The sequence below is a fragment of the Eumetopias jubatus genome, unplaced genomic scaffold (genome assembly GCF_037043125.1).
Source record: "Eumetopias jubatus isolate StellerSeaLion01/CBP00866 unplaced genomic scaffold, mEumJub1_p1.0 scaffold_8, whole genome shotgun sequence".
NCBI lineage: Eukaryota > Metazoa > Chordata > Mammalia > Carnivora > Otariidae > Eumetopias > Eumetopias jubatus.
In genome coordinates this window covers 6,760,689-6,781,381 of record NW_028274814.1, presented here as the reverse complement: position 1 = coordinate 6,781,381, position 20,693 = coordinate 6,760,689, and the positions used below count along the sequence as shown (strand labels likewise).

General features: G+C 39.4%; 1 protein-coding gene across 1 annotated transcript; it reads left to right on the top strand.

Moving 5' to 3' along the window:
• The first annotated feature begins 6,599 nt into the window (after window positions 1-6,599).
• LOC114222441 (lysozyme-like protein 1) lies at window positions 6,600-20,414 on the top strand. Its single transcript, XM_028120950.2, has 4 exons — window positions 6,600-6,738; window positions 7,241-7,399; window positions 19,465-19,543; window positions 20,345-20,414. Exons 1-4 carry the CDS (start codon window positions 6,600-6,602, stop codon window positions 20,412-20,414), a joined length of 447 nt encoding a protein of 148 aa, XP_027976751.1.
• The last annotated feature ends 279 nt before the right edge of the window (window positions 20,415-20,693 follow it).

Genomic DNA, 20,693 nt, shown 5'->3' with positions numbered 1-20,693 from the left:
GCCAGTTGCCACCCATCACATCCCTGAGCTGGGTGGTCCTTGGGTCCTTCATCTCATTTTACATGGCCACAGATAAATGGATTGAGAATCACTTATCCATTCCTTCCTGTCAGCTTATTGTAACCTATGGCAGTTTAGATGGCACAGGATGTCCCCAACATGGGTCAACTTAATTAAAAATTAAGTAAGATCAGACTATATTAGTAGAGTTAATGATATTAGTCGTTAATGTGGTTAATTGTATAAAATGAGGCCCTTAAGTAGTAGAATCTTTGCAATAATTTGTAATGAGAAAAGTGATTTCGAAAATCTTTTGTGCCACATTTTGTTGGGCTTTTCACTGGCAAAGTAGCGAAAGGATTGTCAGATTTAAAATTAATCATTTCAGTTTATATTAATAAGTCCAATATGTGTGTCTGTATGTGTGTTTTTCTGACACCACCAAGCAATTCTCCCATGCTTAGTGGACCCTGCCTGGATGTCCTACAGCTTAACTCAGTTCTGACACTGCATACCTCCAGGTAGGTAGTGTCAGATCACAAGGGTAAGGGCTCAGTCCCACAATCTGCCCTCCGCCTCAGATACCAGTCACAAGACCAGATTGTCATTTGTGCTTCTGACCAACTGGCTATAAATTGGAGGCTATAGAGACTCCCCTCCTTGGGTTTGATACATTTCCTATAGCAGCTCAGAGAACTCAGAGAAACCCTTACTTATGTTTACCAGTTTATTATAAAAGGATAAAACTCAGGAACAGTCAGATGGAAGAGATGCATAGGGCCAGGCATGGCGGAAGGGTTGTAGAGCTCCCCATGCCCTTTCTGAACACACCACTCTCCCCATATCTCCTGTCATTCACCAACCCCGAAGCTCTTTAAACCCCATCCTTTTGGGGTCTTTATGAAGCCTTCATTACATAGACACAATGAATTAAGTCATTGTCCATTGGGAATCGGACTCCACCTCCAGACACTCTCCACTCTGGGAGGTCAGGGGAGTGGGACCGAAAATTCCAGCCCTCTAATCGCAGGGTTGGTTCTGCTGGCAACCAGCCCCCATCCTTTGGTGCTCTCCAAAAGTTACCTCATTAACATAAACTCAAAAACATTAACATTAAAGGGGTTTGTTATGAATATCAAGACACCTTTATCACTCTTATCACTTAGGAAGTTCCAAGGGTTTTAAGAGCTTTGTGCCAGAAGCAGAATGAAGACCAAATATACATTTCTTATTATAAATCACAGTATCACACAAGTGTTTCAAATCTGCTCAACTTTTCTGTTATAAGGGCCTATCAGCAGTTATGTGAACTAGCAGATGTTTAGACTTATTTTGGAACAATTTTAGATTTACGGAAAAGTTTCCCAGATAGCAGAGAGTCTCCATATACCCTCTCCTCAGCTTCCTTGACGTTAACCTCTGTCATATCCACAGCACATCTGTTAAAACTCAGAAATTAACATTGGCACAATGTGTTAACTATAGGCTATATTCAGATTTCACCAGTTTTTCCAATATTGTCCTTTCTCAATTCCAGGGTCAAATCCAGGATACCACACTGTATTTAGTCATCATACCTTCTTAATCTCTGCCAGTCTGTAACAGTTTCTCAGTCTTGTTTCTCATGACTTTGGCACTTTTGAAGAGTACTGATGAGGTATTTTATAGAATGTCCTTCGTTTGGGGTTTGACTTATTTTCTCATGATTAGACGGTGCTTGTAGATGCTGGGGAAGAAAACCATAGAGGTCAAGTGCCCCTCTCATCACATCCTATCAGTGGGTACATAATATGACTCCTCACTGATGAGTCTAACATTCATCACTGGCTAAGGTGAGGTCCATCAGGTTTCTCCACTATAAAGTTACTGATTTCCCCCTTTTCATACTCTATCTGTTGGAAGCAAGTCACTAAATCCAGCCCCTACTCAAAGGGAGGAGAATTAAGCTCCATTTCCTGGAGGGGGGATTATCTACATAGATTATTTAGAATTCTTCTGTAAGTAAGATTTGTCCTTTTCCCCCATATATTTATTTATCCAAGCATTTATTTATATCAGTATGCACTCATAGATATTTATTTTATTTCCTGAGTTATAATCCAATACTATAGTTATTTATTTGGTTGTTCAGATTGTTCCAGCTTTGGCCATTAAAGTTCTTTCAGTTTGGCTCCTCTGTCCCTTGGATATAATACACCTCTTTCTCCATCTTTCTCTTTTTAAGCACTTCCTCAATATCTAGCACTAATAAGATGCCCCAGGCTCATCTTGCCTTTTCCATGCCCCAGTCCTGAAATCAGTCAATTTTCCAAGAAGTCCTGGTTTCCTTCATTGGAGAATGATGCTAGAGGTAAGATCTGCGTCCGGAGTGTGCTCATTGCTACTGAGTGTCATATTTTCTAGGTCCGCTCGGAAGATGGAGTTAAGAAATAAGTGTGTATATACTAAGTCATGTATACACACAAACCTACATTTATTTCTCTATCAAAGCTAAAAGATATATAAGTATATATATTCAATAGATATAGTGAAGATACATCCACTGAACATATGAAAGATAGGGGAAAATATAGGTCTGTGTGTATACATGTGTGTATACATGTGTATATATACATGCATGTGTGGATCTATCTGAAGATAAGTAGGTAGGTAGATAGAGAGATAGATAGATAGATAGATAGATAGATAATCTCTGACTCTTACTCAGCACCATGGGGTTCATTCTCAATTTCTTCTTTTGCTTATTTGTAACTTCTTCCTGACAGTGTAAACTCTGGCTCCCATTATCCATAATTTACTTACTCACTTGTTTAATCCTAGTATACAAGTAAAATAGTTTTAGAATTGTTAACTCTTACCCCTCTGAGAAACTAATTTACTATAGTGTTGATATACAGATCTTTTTGTCCTTAGACTGAAATACCCAGTGAAAACACTGTTTTCCAAAATTATCTGGATCAGTAACACTTTTCCCACCCCCTTCAATGAGATTATCTCCCACATTTATAATACAGTTAGATTTGTCACAGTCTGCATTACACCCTGGGATCGCCCAACATCCTGGTTGATTTTTTAATTTGCATACAACAAAGTTCATATGGTGCACAGTTCAATAGGTTTTGACAAATTCATAGAACCGTGTATCGAATACTCCAGGACCATAGAGAATGGTTTCATTGACCTAAAATTTCCCTTGTTCATTCTTTTTGTAGCCAACCCCACCCTTAATCCTTGGAAAACACTGGTCTGTTTTCAATCCCACAGTTTTGTCTTTTTCATAATGTCACATAAATGATATCCTGTAATATAAAGTCTTTTGGGTTTTTCTTTTATTAGGTAAAATGCACTTGAAATTCATCCATGATGTGGGAATCGATAGCTTGTTCCTTTTATTGCTGAGTAGTATTCCACTGAATGGATATGCCAAGTTTTTTATAGTTTCCCCTATTGAAGGACATCTGGTTGTCTCCAGAGTTTAGTGATTATGAATTGTTGTTATAAATGTAGGTTAACTTTCCATGAGAACAGAAGTTTTCAATTCCCTTGGATAAATACCAGAAGTGTGATTGTTGATGTGATTGGATAGTCTATGTGTAACTTTGTCAGAACTGCCAAACTGTTTTCCAAAGTGACTATACAATCTTGCCTTCCACCAGGGATGAATGAGACTCCTCACTGATCTACAGCTTCTTCATCATTTTGTATTGTCTGTTTGATTTTAGTTATTCTAAGAGATGTGAGTGGTATTTCATTTTGGTTTCAGTTTACATTTCCTTAATGCCAAAAGATGTTGACCATCTTTCTTTATGCTTATTTGCCATCTTCCTGTCTTCTCTGATGAAACGTCTGTTCAGATCACTTGCCTATGTTTTGAGTTGTGTTGATCTCACTAAAAATATTTTATTAATAATAACAAATTATAATGACATTTTGTGCTATTAATATAATTTTTAAATATTAATTTCACCTCTATCTCATCTCTTTTCAAATTTTAGTTTCATGTATGTTTATAATTTATGTAACATTTGTACAGAAGAACATGAGTGTGATTCATGATTTGATATATAGCTACTAGGGGTACGTGCTCATTATTGGTGGGATTTGTGATCAAGTTTGGAAACTGTTGCCTGAGAAAGAAGCTTGCACTTGGGTGGGAGGCCCTGGTGGAGTTGAATAGTGAGGAGAGCTGTTGGGGAGGAGGAAAAAAGAGAGAGAGAGGTACGGAAGGCCCAGAGTGTAGTTATCACCCAAGTCCCAAGAAATGGGATTCTAGAATCTCTGGGTAGTTGGGAACAAGAGTTAAGAATTCTTTTCTCTCTAAGGCTCTGAAGAAAGATTCCTGGTAGAAGACAGATCACTTGTGCCTTGTAAGAATCAGAAATGGCTTCATGGGGTGCAGGAAGCTCATGTGAGCTGCCAAGCACTGACTGAGTAAGTAGAGGAGTATTCCTTTCACAGAATTACCTGAGCAGGCTCTCTGGGGCAGGTACCAGGAATCTGCCTTTTTGATAAGGCCTGAAGTGTCCCAATGAAGCCATCTGTCCCAAAGAACCGGCAATGGCAACCTCTGGCTTGAAGGACACCGAACATTGTGCTTGGGGCTACCACTGCTGTGGGGTCTTGTTTTGTTTTGTTTGCTACCAGTGCGATTCTAAGGCAGGGGATGTAAACCAACCTAATTGGTAAGCTCTGCATAGTAAACCTCATGTGTCTCCCTCTCAGTGCCTGGCATATAACTCACTGCTTACATCACAGACCATTCCTGAAAAGGGCCAGATAATAAGTATTTTAGATTTGTGGTCTATATATTCGCTAACACAACCACTCAACCCTGCGAAAAGCAGCCATACACTCTATATTACCGAATGGGCATAGCATTGTTCCAATAAAACTTTACTTAACAAAAGCAGGCCTGGTTTGCTGACCCTTGTTATTCACCAGTATGTATTCTATATACCCTAGATGACATGTAGTTACCTTATTGCTTAGTTACTTTATTTTTTTAAGATTTTATTTATTTATTTATTTATCAGAGAGAGAGGGCACAAGCAGGGGAAAGAGTAGAGGGAGAGGGAGAAGCAGTCTCCCTGCCAAGCAGGGAGCCCGATGCAGGGCTCGATCCCAGGACCCTGGGATCATGACCCGAGCCGAAGGCAGACGCTTAACCATCTGAGCCACCCAGGTACCCCTGCTTAGTTAAAGACTTCATAGTGATTCTTCCTCTGGCCCTTCCGAATACTCAGCCCTGATTTTATCCTCACCTATCAATTGGAGAATGTAACTCTAAGAGAGGAAACTAATAACTTTAGAAATTTCTAGGCAGGGCAGAAAATTATTCTGGGTGAAAATATGTATGAATATCACATTCAGTATCAGAAATTTCATTCCACCCTTATCCCAGCAAGGTTGCTGTATTTGGGGAAGACATTGCTTCAAGAGAGGAAGCACTTCTAGAAAACCAATAGCCAACAAGGCATGGAACTCTCTGCCACTTAACTCATAAGTGGATGGCAGTTCAAACAATTCAGTGGGGGGTCTCTTTATGGCCTCTTTACTCCCACCACCAACTCTTCCCTCCTCTCATGACCAATGGTCATCAGTCCCCTTTGCTCATTGGTCAATACCATGACTTTCAGGGGGGCCCACGAAGTAGTGATGAAAGAGCTCAGAAAAACATTGCATTTGCAATATAACACTGATAGTTTTGAAACAATGCTTCCACATTTGGAGCTGTATTAAGAGATTGGATGAAAGACAAGGTGCTAAATCTTCTTGCTTCAATAAAGCCTCAAATAATAAATCTTAATGTTGTCCATACAGACCCGTGTGTATTTCATCTCTGGTTGAAACTGGGGTGTGTGTTTCCACATACATAGAGAATGCTTCACTCTTCGTATTCTATTTTTTTCTATTCATAGAATGAAAATGAGAATCCTGGATATGTATCACTCCCTGTGATTTCTAACTGGACATCAATGAAGGAGGGTTCATTTCTGTGCTTGCCCAATCCCAGGAACATAATAGCATTTACTTGAAAGTGACCATGTAGAAAAGTATTAAGGAAAGAGCCTGCACTCATTCCTTCCTTGTACTGTATATTCCTGTACTTTGGTTTCCCCCATGCTGGTTCTGAATGATTAAAAGAAACAGGAAGCAGAGGGATGGGCAAAATGGGTGCAGGGGAGAGGGACACACAGGCTTCCAGGTATGGGATGAATAGATATTCACAGGAATAAAAGACACAGCAAAGGTAATATAATTGATACTGTAATAGTGGTATATGGTGACAGATGGTAGCTGCACTTGCGGTGAACATGGCACAATGTATAAACTCATAACTTGTCAAATTACGATGTTGTGCACCTGAAATGTAACACTATCAATTATAATGGATAAAACAGTTTTTTTTAATTTAAAAATTCCAATAAATATAAATAAAATGAAAGTAAGAGAAAACATCTAGGCAGAGCCACCCACAACCGTGACAGATTTTTAAGGTCTCAATGGCAACAGACTGAATCTTAGGACTCAGGGCAAAGCAAGATTGTTTGACCTGGTCTCCTGATCTTTCACAGGTTCCGCCTCCAACAGACCTGGGGATGAAGACTGCCGCCATCTTGGCTCTGATTGGCTGCCTGGTCACGGTCACTGAGCCCAAAGTCTACACTCGCTGTAAACTGGCAAAAATATTTTCAAGGGCCGGCCTTGACAATTACCAGGGATTTAGCCTTGGAAACTGTGAGGTTTCTTCCTTCCTGTTCTTTTTCTACCTTTGATCTCCCTGCTGAGATTCCAAAGTCTCCCCAACCGCCCAACTTTGGCTTGTCCCCAGCTCTTCCGTTCGCTGCCCCGCACCCGCCGCCAGGAACACCTGCTAGCTATCCATAAGTTCTCCTCAAATGATGCTCTCTGGGGCACCTCTCCTCCTCCCTACCTGTCATGTCCTCACTCCTGGAGTCCTGCGTGAATGACACCTGCAAGGGAAGGAGAAAACAATGCCCCCCCCCTTGTTGGCTTGGTAGGGACAGACCTGACTTCCGGCCTAGTCCAGGTGCAGCCGCTGACTAGGTGTGCATCTTCGGAAGTGCCCCATCGGTGTGCTACTTGCCCTATCCCTCCCCAAGTTCTGTTGGAACCACAGCATTATTGTAGCATGTATAAGGGAGCTCTCCTCTAAGAGCAGAGTTGGAGAAAAAAATGCATTTCTTTTACTGGCATTTCTGGCTTTTTCCCCCTCTAGGGATCTGCATGGCCTACTATGAGAGCCACTACAATACAACAGCTCAGACTGAGCTAGAGGATGGGAGCATTGACTATGGCATTTTTCAGATAAACAGTTTCACATGGTGCAGACGGGCTAAGCTACAAGAGAAGAACCATTGTCACGTTGCCTGCGCAGGTACAGTTTTGATTTTCCAAAAATAATGTTCTCAGGAGTAAAAGCAGGAAAGCTGATAATGGAATATCTACCCATTTTCTGCTTTGACAAAAACTTGGAGTAGATGTGCAAGTAGGTCTATACTCTGCCAAAAAATTATTCAAAAGTTCCCCGGGGTGACACTCACAGTCCTGTGGCCTACTTGCCCAAAGATGACTTATTCCTTCTAGGATGGTTTTTGTGAAACAACCATAAAAACAGAGGGGTGGAAAAATGACCTTTCATGCATAGAGACATTAAATATGTTCAGGAAGAAGGAGAAAGCTGCTTGCCAACTGCTTTCCATAAAGCAATTTACTCAAAGTATGCATTTATACTTCTTTGTAGAGAACAAGACAAATAAATACACTTTGCATTTCTTAAACAGTAGAAATTAAGCTAGAATTCACTTCCAAGGCTTCTACTTCAATCATTTAAGAAATATATGTGTGCACAGAACTGAGGCTGGCAGAAAACATCAGACATGAATTCTGGTATTTGGAAAAAGAATATATGCTTTAGGAAGTTAAAGGACTATAAACAGGTGTGGGCTGAGTGTTGTGGACTTCAGAGGACAAAGACATCATTGATAAAGTCATGGAAAGTCTTATAGACACAATGATATTTGATCTAAGACTTGGAATATAGGTAAGATTTGGACATTCAGAGATAGAGAAGACTCATTCCAGGTAAAGAGAACAACAAAAGCCAAAAGGTGCATGGTGGGAAGAAGGTATGGGGCACACACAGGGGGCAGTGAAACATTTGTGCTATCTGAACAAAGGGGATGTGAAGACAAGTAACAGGACATGGGGTTGGAGCGGTTGATTACTACCTGACTATGAAGGGCCTGGGAAGCCAGGTAAGACGTATGTACTGATTTCTGCCTGCAATAAGAAATCAGTAGAGGTTAGTTGATTAAGCATTGCTCCAGAAGGATTAATCTGCAAGCAGGGTATGAGATATTGCCATTGCAAGTGGTGAGGTGAGTGATAGAAAGACCTGAATGATGGTCATGGCTGGGGCATGGAGAAGAACAGGCAAGAGATGCTCAACAGATCCTGCCCTCTCTCTACAACATAAGCTCCATGAAGGCAGGAATTTTATCTGTTTTGTTCACTGATACATCCTCAATGCCCAGAGGGGTGTCTAGCCAGAGTTTTGGAATTCAAAAGATACTCATTAAATAAATGAATAGAAGGGGGGCACCTGGGAGACTCTGTCGTTAAGTGTCTGCCTTTGGCTCAGGTCATGATCCCAGGGTCCTGGGATCGAGCCCCACATCGGGCTCCCTGCTCGGTGGGAAGCCTGCTTCTCCCTCTCCCACTCCCCTTGCTTGTGTTCCCTCTCTCACTGTGTCTCTCTCTGTCAAATAAATAAATAAAATCTTTAAAAAATAAATAAGTAAATAGATAGATGATAGATAGATAGATAGATAGATAGATAGATAGATAGATAGATAGATGGAATGAGGAGCAACGGTGAAGACAGAGTTATAAGATATTCTATGGCAAACTTCTTGGGAGCAGGAAATAAACTTTTAATTTCTCTTTGACACAAACAGGATAATCAGTACGTATGTTTGAATGTATGAATGATTGAACAATGTGTTAACTTTCTAGTAAGTTTTCCCTACCCCTACTTTACAAGAGAATGCTCACTAACTCCTGAAGCAGATCATACAATTGTCGATCAAGTCCTAATTTAGAACATTTTTCTGTTAGGCCAAAATCTACTTCTTTCTAGTTTTCTTCCATTAATTCTAGTTTTTCCTTCTGGATTTATTTGAAACAAATTTGCTCACTTTTATACATAGAAACTTACTAGAAGCTTGAACATGACTAGTAGATATTTCTTATCTTTACTTTCTGACCTTCTGGGCTAAAACTAGTTCAGTGTTTTCACCTTCCTAGAGGTATGACTTTTAAACCCCTCCCTATCCATGGCCAATTTCATTAGCATTCCCCAAGAGCTTGCCAGTGGAGTCTTCCAGTTAAACACAACAACTGGACATGTACATTTTTAGAAGTTGAAAAGTAGGAGGACAAGTACTGGCTAATGTACTAATTAGAGAAATTTGAGTCCTAAAATGACAGTGGGAAAGCCAAGAAGCAACCATAGAATCCTAAAAGGGCTCAGAAATCAGCAGGATCAGCTAATTCTGGAAACTGGAATGAAAGTAGGTAGAAAATAAGAGGATTGATGGGAAGTCCAATTAAGCAGCAGCTAGACCATCAGATTCCCTTCCTGACTCCATTCAGCTACTGACTTCTCCTCCTCAATCTGGGCAGAATACTGGAGTTTTCCTTTCTGAACAGAGTAAGTAGAAAGTCTCTCAACTGAGGGGCCTCAACAACCTGTGATAGTGAGAGTTCCATACTGAAAACATGAGAGATTAAAGTTTCCATAGTCCCAGGCACTTTCCTCCACTTAGATCCTAGAATGATGGAAATCAGGCTAGACTCTCCAGAAGAGAAGATTCTGTTCTGGAGAATTCAGACAGATGAAAAGTACATAGCTAAAGATTCTGAGTAGGAGTTCTCCATGAACAAAACTAGCCAGACTTCCCTATAGGGAGATACACAGTTGAAAATCCCTGTGTCTGTGTACAGAACTCCTAATCAGCTTTTTAGTCTCTCTTTCTTAAATAAGTGCAGATAAACAAGGATCATCAGGCTTCATATTATTGTCATTGACATGAAAGAATGAGACAAAACAAAACAAAAAACAAAATCAGATAAAAGTAACTTGTTGAAAGCAGAGATTATACAGGGAAATGAAAATTTCAAATGAAAAAGGGAAGTGTCATTGATATTTTCAGATAGATAACATGTCTTATCAATGAAACAAGAAAAGGATGCTTTATTAAAAAAGAAATATTTGGAGGAGCACTCCTAGAAATTCAAAATATGATTATAGACACACAAAAAAGCTCAATAGAAAAGTTGGAAGATAAGATTAAGGAAATCTCTCTAAAAGCAGAATGAAAAAGAAAGAGATAGGTGGAAAATAGGAGAAATAAAGATATGATAAATAAATGGATCTGAATAATACAAGTTTCAGCAGGATAGAAGAGAAACAGTAGATAGAATGAAATCTTTAAAAAACATTTCCAGAACCGAAGGGCATGCGTTTCCAATTTATAAGGTCCATCACATAACCAGTATAGTCGATTAACATAGATTCACACTAAGGCACATCCTCTTGAAATTTCAGAAAACTAGAGAGAAATAAAATACAGTATAGTCTTCAAAGAGAGAGTAAAACGTGTTCCATACAAAAGATCAAGCATCAGAGTAGCATCAGACTTCTCAATATCAATATTAGAAGCTAGAAGAAAATAGAGTAATGTCTTTAAAATCTTGAAGAAGAATTATTTCCAAACTAAAATTTTATGCTAGCTGAATTGTCAATATATTGTGAGCGTAGAATGAATATATTTTGAGACAAGCAAGTTGTCAAAAAATTTACCTTCTACAGAAAGAATCCTGACTGGAAAACTGCTAACTCAAACTAAGTACTACAAGAATTTTTTAAAGGGGGCTACTTACGAAGCGTTGTCAGATTGCAGGGAACCCCCAGGAAGGAATGAAGTAAAGGATTAGAAATAGCAGATCATTACTAGCCCCTGGCCCAAGTGGGAATGGAGAGAGAGCTGTGACCCCTACCCAGATACAGTCTGCATGGAGAAGTCTACCTTGTAGGAGTTGTGACCTTCGATCAAGGGACACAGTTTGTTCTTAGTGATTTGACAGAAAAAAAAGCTGAGGAAATATATATATATCCCAGCTTCACTGTCCCTTTCCCTTGCAATCTCCTACTAACACTCGTTGTTCAATTCTGCCAGAAGTCAGAGGACAGGGGAGGTCTACTGATGTCATCCAAATAGATCAGCCTCTTAGTGCACAGAGCAAGGTAAAGGAGGATAGAGGGTGGCTCGGTGGGGGCAATGAAAAGATATTTAGCACAAAACTGTTGGAGAAGGTGTTGCATTAAAAGGATAAAGTAAACCAAGAAATAGGAAGACACAGATCCAGGAAACAAGAGATTTCAATAAAGGAGAGAGGCAAAGGGAATGCCCAAGATGATTATGAGGGATGATCCCAGGATGAATTTTTATAGTTGATTTCTCAATTGATTATATTGTAGTCAGAGACTATAGGGTATATGGTTTCAAACCTTTGAAATGATTTGAACCTTATTTTGTGGTATAGACCTAGGATCACCATACGGTATATAATTATGGTGAATATGCATTTGAAAAAATAATGTGTATTCTACAATTATTAGGTAGATATTCTATACCATCTATATGTGTATATATATTCTATAATATATACATATATTATATACTTATTTTATTAAATGATGAGAAATAATGAGAAAGATGTATTGAAACCTCCAACTATAATTATAATTTTATGTATTTCTCCTTTCAGCTTTGTCAGTTTTTGAAGCTCTGTTATTAGGTACATACACATTGAGACCTGTTAAATCTTCCTAATGAGTTGACCCTTTTATCATTAGTGCCAGTGCCCCTCCTTAACTCTGATAATATTTCTTATCCCAAAATCTACTGTACCTGATTGTAATACAGTGACTCAGTTTTCTTTGCATGATATTTTTCTTTCCATACTTTTACTTTTAACTTATCTGTATCTTTACATTCACTGTGAATTTCTTATAGGCAACACATAGTTAGGTGTTGCTTTTATATCCAGTCCAACAATTTCTGCTTTTCTTTTTTTTTTTTTTTTTAAGATTTTATTTATTTATTTGAGAGAGAGAGAATGAGAGATAGAGAGCACGAGAGGGGGGAGGGTCAGAGGGAGAAGCAGACTCCCTGCCGAGCAGGGAGCCCGATGCGGGACTCGATCCCGGGACTCCAGGATCATGACCTGAGCCGAAGGCAGTTGCTTAACCAACTGAGCCACCCAGGCGCCCCAATTTCTGCTTTTCATTAGGAATTTTTAGAACAGGGGTCAGCAAACTTTTCTAAAAGGGCCAGATAGTAAAATTTTTAGGCTTGCGTGCCTATACAGTCTCAGCTGTAACTATCTAACTCTCCGTGTAGCACAAAAGCGGTCATAGACAAGATGTAAATGAATAAGCATGGCTGTGTTCCACTGAAGCTTTATTTAGAAAAACAGAGGGTAGGCCTGTGGGCCTGTTTGTTGAACCTTGGTTTAGATCATTTATATCTAATGTAATTACATATGGATACTTTAAAATCCACTGTCTTGTTTTTTGTTTTCTTTTTGTGCTGTCTGTTTTTGGTTCATTTTTTCTGCTTCTTTTGGATTACTGAATATTTTTCAGTATTCTCTTTTATTTCCTCCATTGGCTTATTAACTACACTTCTGTATTATTTTTAGTGGTTACTCTAGGGCTTACAATCTGCATCATCTTCTCACATTCTACCTTCAAATAACATTATGCCACTTGACATATAAACATGAGTTTTATGACAGTATACTTCTATTTCCCCATCTCATCTCTTATGCGATGTTGCTCTGCACTTTCCTTCAAGTTATACACCTCATGCATTTTTGCCTTAAAAGGATCTCTTTATATTGCCACATATTTACCACTTCCAACACTCTTCATTCCTTTGGTGGATTCATTTGGGCAGGCAGGTAAGAGATATCACTTTCCTCTACCTAAAGAATATCCTTCAGGGGCTTCTGAGTGGCTCAGTCGGTTAAGTATCTGACTCGTGGTTTCTGCTCAGGTCATGATCTCAGGGTTGGGATATCAAACCACACTAGAACCCAGCTAGAGCCCAGCTAGAGCCCAGTTAGAGCCCTGCTTGGGCTCTGCCTTCAGTGGAGAATCTGTTTCCCCTCTTCCTCTCCCTCTGCTCCTCTCCCTGTTCATGCACCCTCTCCTTCTCCCTCTCTCTCTCTTTCTCTCTCTAAAATAAATAAATAAATCTTTTTTTTTAAAGAATATTTTTTTGGCATGGAGGTCTACTAGAAACCATTCTCTCAGCTTTTGTCTATTGGAAAGTGTCTATATTTCACTTTCTTCTTTGATGGATATTTGCTTTCTATATAAAATTCTAGGCTGGCAGATGTTCTTCTCTCATTTTGTTAAAGATCTCCCTTTGTCTTCTGGCTCACCTTGTTTATTATGAGAAATTGGTGATTTTCTTATTTGTATCGCCTGTGTGTCATGTCTCTTTTTTTCTTTACCTGCCTTTAAGATTTCCTTTCAATCTCCAATTTTCAGCAATTTGATTATGATGTGTGTTTTCTTGTTTATCTTACTTGATGTTCATTAACATTTTGGATCCCTGAGTTCATAATTTTCATCTTTTCTCCTTCTAAAACTTGAATGATACATGTATTAAATTATTTGCTGTTGTCCCACAGGTCACCACGGCTCTTCATTTTGTTCAATCTTTTCCCCTTTGTGTGTTTTATTTTCAATAGTTTCCGTTGTTATATCTTCGAGTTCTCTGATCTTTTTTCTGAAGTGCCTAATCTATTAAATTCATTCACTGAATGTCTTATTTCAGAGGTTGTATATTTTCAGCGCTAGGTAATTGCTTTATATATTTCATTTCCCTCATTTTATTCATGTTTTTCTTTAAGTCCTTGAGATAAATAAGCATATTTATAAGTTGTTTTAAATTCTCGCCTGGTAATTCAATCAACTGTGTCATTTCTGGGTCTTAACATTGACTGATCTTTCCCCTGGTTATGGGTCACATTCATATGCCTCTTTGCACATACAATAACATTTTGTTGGATACTAAAGATAGTATATGTTACATTTTTAAGTGTCTGGATTGTTTTCTTCCTTTAAGGGGTGCTGGATTTCATCTTGGCAAGTAGTTAATTCTGATTAGCTTGACCCTTTTAAGATTTGCTTTTAAATTGTGGTAGGGAAGTTTGAGAGTCATCTTTATGGTGGAGCTAATTTAATGCTACTACCAAGGCATGGCTTTTCTAGTGTCTTTTGAATGTCCGGGGGTTCACCAACGTTTCACCCTCCTGACTAGTCAGAAATCAAATGTCTCCCAGCCCTGTGTGAGCTCTGTGATTATACAGGTCCCTGGTAATTGTTTTCTAGCTAGCTTCATGGAGTCTTACTCTTTGCAAGCACAGTTTAAGCCTTTGGCCAAAGACTCCGTGGAATCCCTATGCGGATTTCTGGTGTTCTCCTTCTGGGTGGCCCCTTACTCTCAGGTATTCTTCTCCACAAATTGCAGCTCCCTTAGCCTCTTATCTCTGTCTCCTCCACTTAAATTGCCATCTCCTGCCTGGGTTTTACCTTTCTGGTCTGGCAAGTGACTCTGGGCAGAAAGTCATGGTAATCATAAGACTCCCCTCATTTTGTTTCTATCTCTCAAGCGTCACGATCCCGCCTTGTCTTTTGCCTAACGTCTGAAGATAGCGTGCTCATATATTTTGTCTAGTTTTCTAGTTGTTTACAGTGGGAGAGAAAATCTGTTACTCCATCATGGCCATGCCTGACTTTACATGCAGTTGACTTATTTAATATTGTTCAATTTAGTTTCAAATAAGGAAGTCTGGGGCAAACATATATCTGTAAGACAATCTTGAATTCTAGGAAATTAAAATGTTGGACGGTTCATGGTTAGAGGTGAAGGAACACTCCTATCTGCTTTCTCATCATAAAGAGCATGGGATTTTTAGAGACAGCTTTAAAATAGAAAACAGGATGTTGGTTTTATATCCTAATCACCCCTCAGTAGCTGGCCTCCCTCAGCCTCAGGCCAGGGAAGCTTTAATTATGGACAATGTCATTCTGTCCCATGTATTACAGAAGTAGGGATATTTGTCATGGGAACCCAGAAACAAGTTAGCATTAGGGTCTGTTTAGGAGAAACATGACGTTTCATATGTGTATGGGTTACGTGTACCTCTTGCCCATCTTCCAAAGCTATGCCTTCTCACTCCCATACCAAAGTCTATCTCCAAAATTCCAGCTTACCTTCCCCAAACTATTTGGAGAGAATATTTTTATCTATACATATATATAAACATACATATATCTTTACACACAAATAATAATATAATACCAATCTTTATTTTCCTCCAACAGCATAGACCTCTTTAAAGTAGGAGATGTTTACTGAAAAAGGTGATTGTTGTCTCTTGTATCTAGTCTCTTCTACTTATGTTAATCTTTATTTCTCATCAGCTGGGTATCCGCGTTGGCTTTTGTCACTTCAGAGAGAGGAAGGAGATGTAAACTGTGGGCATGATAGTGATACTGTAGGTGGGAGGCAGGAGATTGCTGGGGAGAGACAGACTTTGAAGCAGAACTAACTTACCTGAAAATAAGTAGTTCTTTCTGTGTAGATTGTTGCTGTTTTCTGTTGTTGATGTGGGAGAATAAGCCATTCAGTTGAACAATGCTTTGCTGTTCAACAGAACCCTTTGACAGCAGAGACTTGTCTATTTAAAGTAAATTGAGCAGAAGCAATTCTTGGCATGGATCCTTAGAAATACTTGCTCTCTTGACTCATTTCTGCCCCTCTGCTGCCCCTCTGTGGCAATTTCATTGTGTCTTCACACCTCAGCACATCAGGTTCTTGTTTCCCAGCCCCCATCTTCCTTAACGTATTTTCCTAAGCAAATTCAAAGCCGTGTCCAACTAGCACTTTCAAGACATCTCATTAGGGTAACAAAAAGCTACAGCAAAGTGGGACACTGACAAACAAACTACAAGGTCCCCACCACATGGGCCTGAGCACCTAATCTCACCAATGGTACCCAGCATCCCCAGCCAAGCAAACTGCTTTACCCCAAACACAAGCCTTCCGTGATGTGTACACTCCTCTGGTGTGCTCCAGTCCTGGCATAATAGAATACTCTCTACTTCTTCCCACTATGTATAGTCTGTTTCCTTCCCACCCCTTGAGGCCCCTCTGGACCCACTTCTAGGAAATAGGCTCCAACAACTTTCAAACACAAACGGTATGTCAGCTCTTACCAAGCATTTGTGCACACAAAATAAAGTGTTTTTAGGTAATTTGAACATGTAACAGATACCAAGCACTTAAGTTTGGATCATCTCTTAATAAATAAATAATTACCTGAAAAATGAACAAACTACTTATATTTCTTTATCAACTTCATTAGCATATAGTATTCTATAAGCAGGCATCTTTGCTTAAGTGTCTGTGTTGGAAGGAAGTAGTCTAGGACAATAGAAGTTAAGCCCTAGGTTTGAATGCAGGCTCATTTACTGAGTATGGACTTCAGTTTAAAAGGCTAATCATGGTACTCAACCATATAGTTGTTCCGAGGCTGAACAGAGATAATACATGAATAGATTTAACGTGAGCTTGACATACAGTAAGTTTTCAATAAAGGTTGGCTCTTACTAATAGCGACTACTATTCTAACTACTCATCTCTCTAGAAATAAGGCAAAAGACTTATAATCTAGCAAAGCTTTAGTTTTCACTGTGTATCAAATGCTAGTGAATTTGCATATTGTCTCAATTTGTTATCACCTATAGGTCCTATCTTTTGTTAATTTTCTTTTGGTTAATAGAAGTTTGTTTTATTTTTTTTAATATCTTATTTATTTATTTGACAGAGAGAGAGATAGTGAGAGCAGGAACACAAGCAGAGGGAGTAGGAGAGGGAGAAGCAGGCTCCCGCTGAGCAGGGAGCCCGATGAGGGACTCGATCCCAGGACTCCAGGATCATGACCTGAGCCAAAAGCAGACATTTAATGACTGAGCCACCCAGGTGCCCCTAGAAGTTTGTTTTAAATTAAAAACAAACAAACAAACAAACAGATTTAGAATGAATTTGCTTAAAAGAAATCTATCATTACCTTTATCTTTTAGCTAAGCTTATCTGAAAAAGCAACCTAATTAGCAACTAAACTGGCACACTCAAGAAAAAACTCCATTTTCAACTGAGTTTACAAAATAATTTTGTATTGTAGTGATCCATTTAGGCTAACATTATTCTTTTTGGTTATATTTTTCTGAAAATAAAAATAATGCATTTCTATTGTAAAAAGTTTAGAAATATGCCGTGAAAATTTAAAAGCATTGGTGATCCCACAACTCAGAGCTAAACCTTCAAATATTGGTGACTATGACTATCTTTTTATTTTCTCTCTCAACCAATGCTGTCCAACAGTACTTTTTGTGATGATGGAAATGTTCTCTGGCTATCCACTATGAGAACCACTAGCCATGATAAAGATGCTATAAAGCATCTGAAATGTAGTGAGAGCAGCTGTGAAACTGAAGTTCTAATTGTATCGATTAATTTAAATTTAAATAGTCCCATGTATCTAATGGCCACCATATTAGACGGTGTAGCTCTAGGAGGATATTTCCTACAATATTGTGAACCTTACACTGGGAACATTTTCCACTATTATGAAATCATGTCAACGCACAATTTTAAATGGCACCTTATTTCATTCTATGGAGGTATTATTATTAATGTGAACACCCCTAATTATAAGGCAATTAGATCTTTTCCATTTGGAAGTAAATTTCCTCTTGTAAACAAAGCTACAATAAACTACTTTGTAAATAAATCTTTGTCTAGATTCATAAGTAGTTCCTTAAGATAGATCCAGAAAGAGAAATTACTAGGGGAAAAGATAAGAATCACTTTAAGGCTCTTGACACATTCTATTAAATTGTTTTCCTGAAAAGCTGAACTCATTATACTCTTACCACAAGCACTGAAGAGTGCCTATGTCATTGCACCCTTGTCAACATGGAGCATTACCTTGTCCTTTAAAAAATCTTTGCTTAGGGGCACCTGGGTGGCTTAGTCATTAAGCATTTGCCTTCAGTTCAGGTCATGATGCTGGGGTCCTGGGATCGAGCCCCGCATAGGGCTCCCTGCTCCGTGGGAAGCCTGCTTCTCCCTCTCCCACTCCCCCTGCTTGTGTTACCTCTCTCGCTGGGTCTCTCTTTGTCAAATAAATAAATAAAATCTTTAAAAAATAAAAATAAAAATCTTTGCTTAATTGATAAATAAAAATGATATCAGATGGTGTAGGCTTTTGTGTCTTTGATTGGTGGTGGTGATGGGCAGAGAGATGGACTTCCCAGATTCCCTTTGAAAGGAAGATGTCTGGCTCCAGTGGCATCTGTATGATTTGCAGACAGTTTACCTGGCACCTCCTTTAGTGTTGTCTTAGCTGCAGAGGAGTGCCCCATCCAACATTGTGCCCCTCTGGGGCAGTCCACACCCAGGGACTAAGTGAGGGGGAGTCATAAAGACTTAGCCATTTGGGCACCACTTGGGCAACTTCGATGGGCCTGCATCACAACAGGACACATCCATCTACCCAGTCCAGCTTTTGCCCCTTTTCTTTCACAGATGTGGATCTCTTATAAATACTCTGCACCCCAAGCCCATGTCTGCACTCCAAGCCCATGTCTGCATTTACTTCTGAACAACCCACCGTGCAACAGAAGTGGTGTTGCAAATTATTTATTTGCCTTTTTCTGTCATGTTTGCCTGGAGGATTTTGAGGCCACTTCTGGGCAAGCAGGAAAGAATGCTAAGACCAGTGAATTCATTGGCAATCAGAAGATCTGTTTATGTCAGAAAGCCATAGAAAAACTAACAAAGACTAATGTGTCTGACATAAAAATTTTTGCATATAAAAAACAACTTGGATTGATTTTTTTATGCAAAAAACTGGAAAGTTAAATAGACAAGTTTACTATTTACTTATAAAGGATCCTGTGTGTCAAAGCATCCTAAGTAGAGAAAACACTGTACTATCCTCTTACTTATGTATTTCTTTAGGACACAGAAAACATTCTCTGCCTGTGTCTATTCTAAACACATTTCCAAAAACCCTATAGGACCGAAATTTCAAGAAGCCCAGATGTGGCTACTCTAGAAATTAAAAAGAAAATTCTTTGATTTGTGAAGAAGCTCAACAAAAATAAGAATATGGTTCATAGTTCTTCCCACCCTCCTGTTCCAACAAACAGTGAGAAAAGTAAAGAAAACCTGACCAGGGCTTCCCCTCAAATAACAGTCTTAGCTAATACTATTCTCCTCTCTCTTATAGCCTTGATCACGGATGACCTCACAGATGCAATTATCTGTGCCAAGAAAATTGCTAAAGAGACAGAAGGGATGAACTATTGGTAAGAGTCTTTCCTTGGCAGACTTTGGCTGACGCGTCCCAAACCGACAGTGTCCATTCATCACGCCCAGCGGGGCACTGACAAACTCACCTCTGCAGAGAGGTCCGACAACGTTAATGTGACCTTGTCTCTACCCTGCCCCGTGAGTGTGTGGGTGGACAGTGAACACGGCGAAAGGGGTTTCTACGGGGACGAGAGACGGTATGAGTCATGGTAGTTTGCAGTTGTTTTTCACATTAAGGTATTCCAAACAACAGAGCAAGAAGTGCTTTCTAATGTGAATTGCCGGTGAAGGCAATACACGAGAGCAGAAAAGGTTGAGTTTGCTCTCCACTTGGACAAGATCTTGGAGGGCTAGGGCAACATTTTTGGGGGGGGAGAGAACAGGCAGCAGTGAGAGAAAGATGACCATGTCAGTTACACCATACATTAGCGGGAAACTTCCCGAGGACGGTGCAGAGACATGGTTTCTGGTGCTCGAAGTAATCTGAGGCTGGGTTTCCTGTGAACATTGCTAACCAGGTCACCCACTTGGGGAACCCAAATTTTCAGAGGTGGGTGTTGAACTAAATGACCCATCCTTATAAAAGTTGTTTACCCGTTACTAAGGTTAATAAGGGCTAGGAGAAAATCTAGGAGAGAAAATTCTTAAGGCAAAAGGATAGGGTCGTTAGATCTCAGAAACAAAACTAAATCCTGGGCACCGCTTATAGTTTTGGTTAATTACCTATGCTTTCGAACCTACGAATATTTGGATTGTTGTGCTTCTTTCTGTTGCTCCTACTTCCCTCTCCTCTTTAGGCAAGGCTGGAAGAAACACTGTGAGGGCAAAGACCTGTCGGAGTGGAAAAAGGGATGTGAAGTTTCATGAATTGGAACTGGACCCAGGATGCTCTGCAACCACTCCCTAGGATTTGTCACCCTTTCCCCCTTCCTCCCAATGTTCCTTCTCGAAGTTGGAGAGGGAAAACTAATTTATAGTTTTAAGGAAATAAATATTTCTATTTAACTATCTTCACCCTGACTCTGTTTAAGTGATGTCATAAAAGCACAGTGGTGAGATTTGAAGTCACTTGCAAAACGTTCTAGCCCTAGAAGGAACAAACTTCCCACTTCATTCTAAGGATTACTGGCTCCTGTGGCCTTGAAA

What these genes read in the sequence shown, in the direction of transcription:
- LOC114222441 (XM_028120950.2), top strand. Translation starts at nt 6,600, where the DNA reads ATGAAGACTGCCGCCATCTTGGCTCTGATTGGCTGCCTGGTCACGGTC. An exon ending in TTGTCACGTTGCCTGCGCAG is followed by an intron (nt 7,400 to 19,464) that starts GTACAGTTTTGA and finishes TCTCTCTTATAG; the next exon opens with CCTTGATCACGGATGACCTC. An exon ending in ACAGAAGGGATGAACTATTG is followed by an intron (nt 19,544 to 20,344) that starts GTAAGAGTCTTT and finishes TCTCCTCTTTAG; the next exon opens with GCAAGGCTGGAAGAAACACT.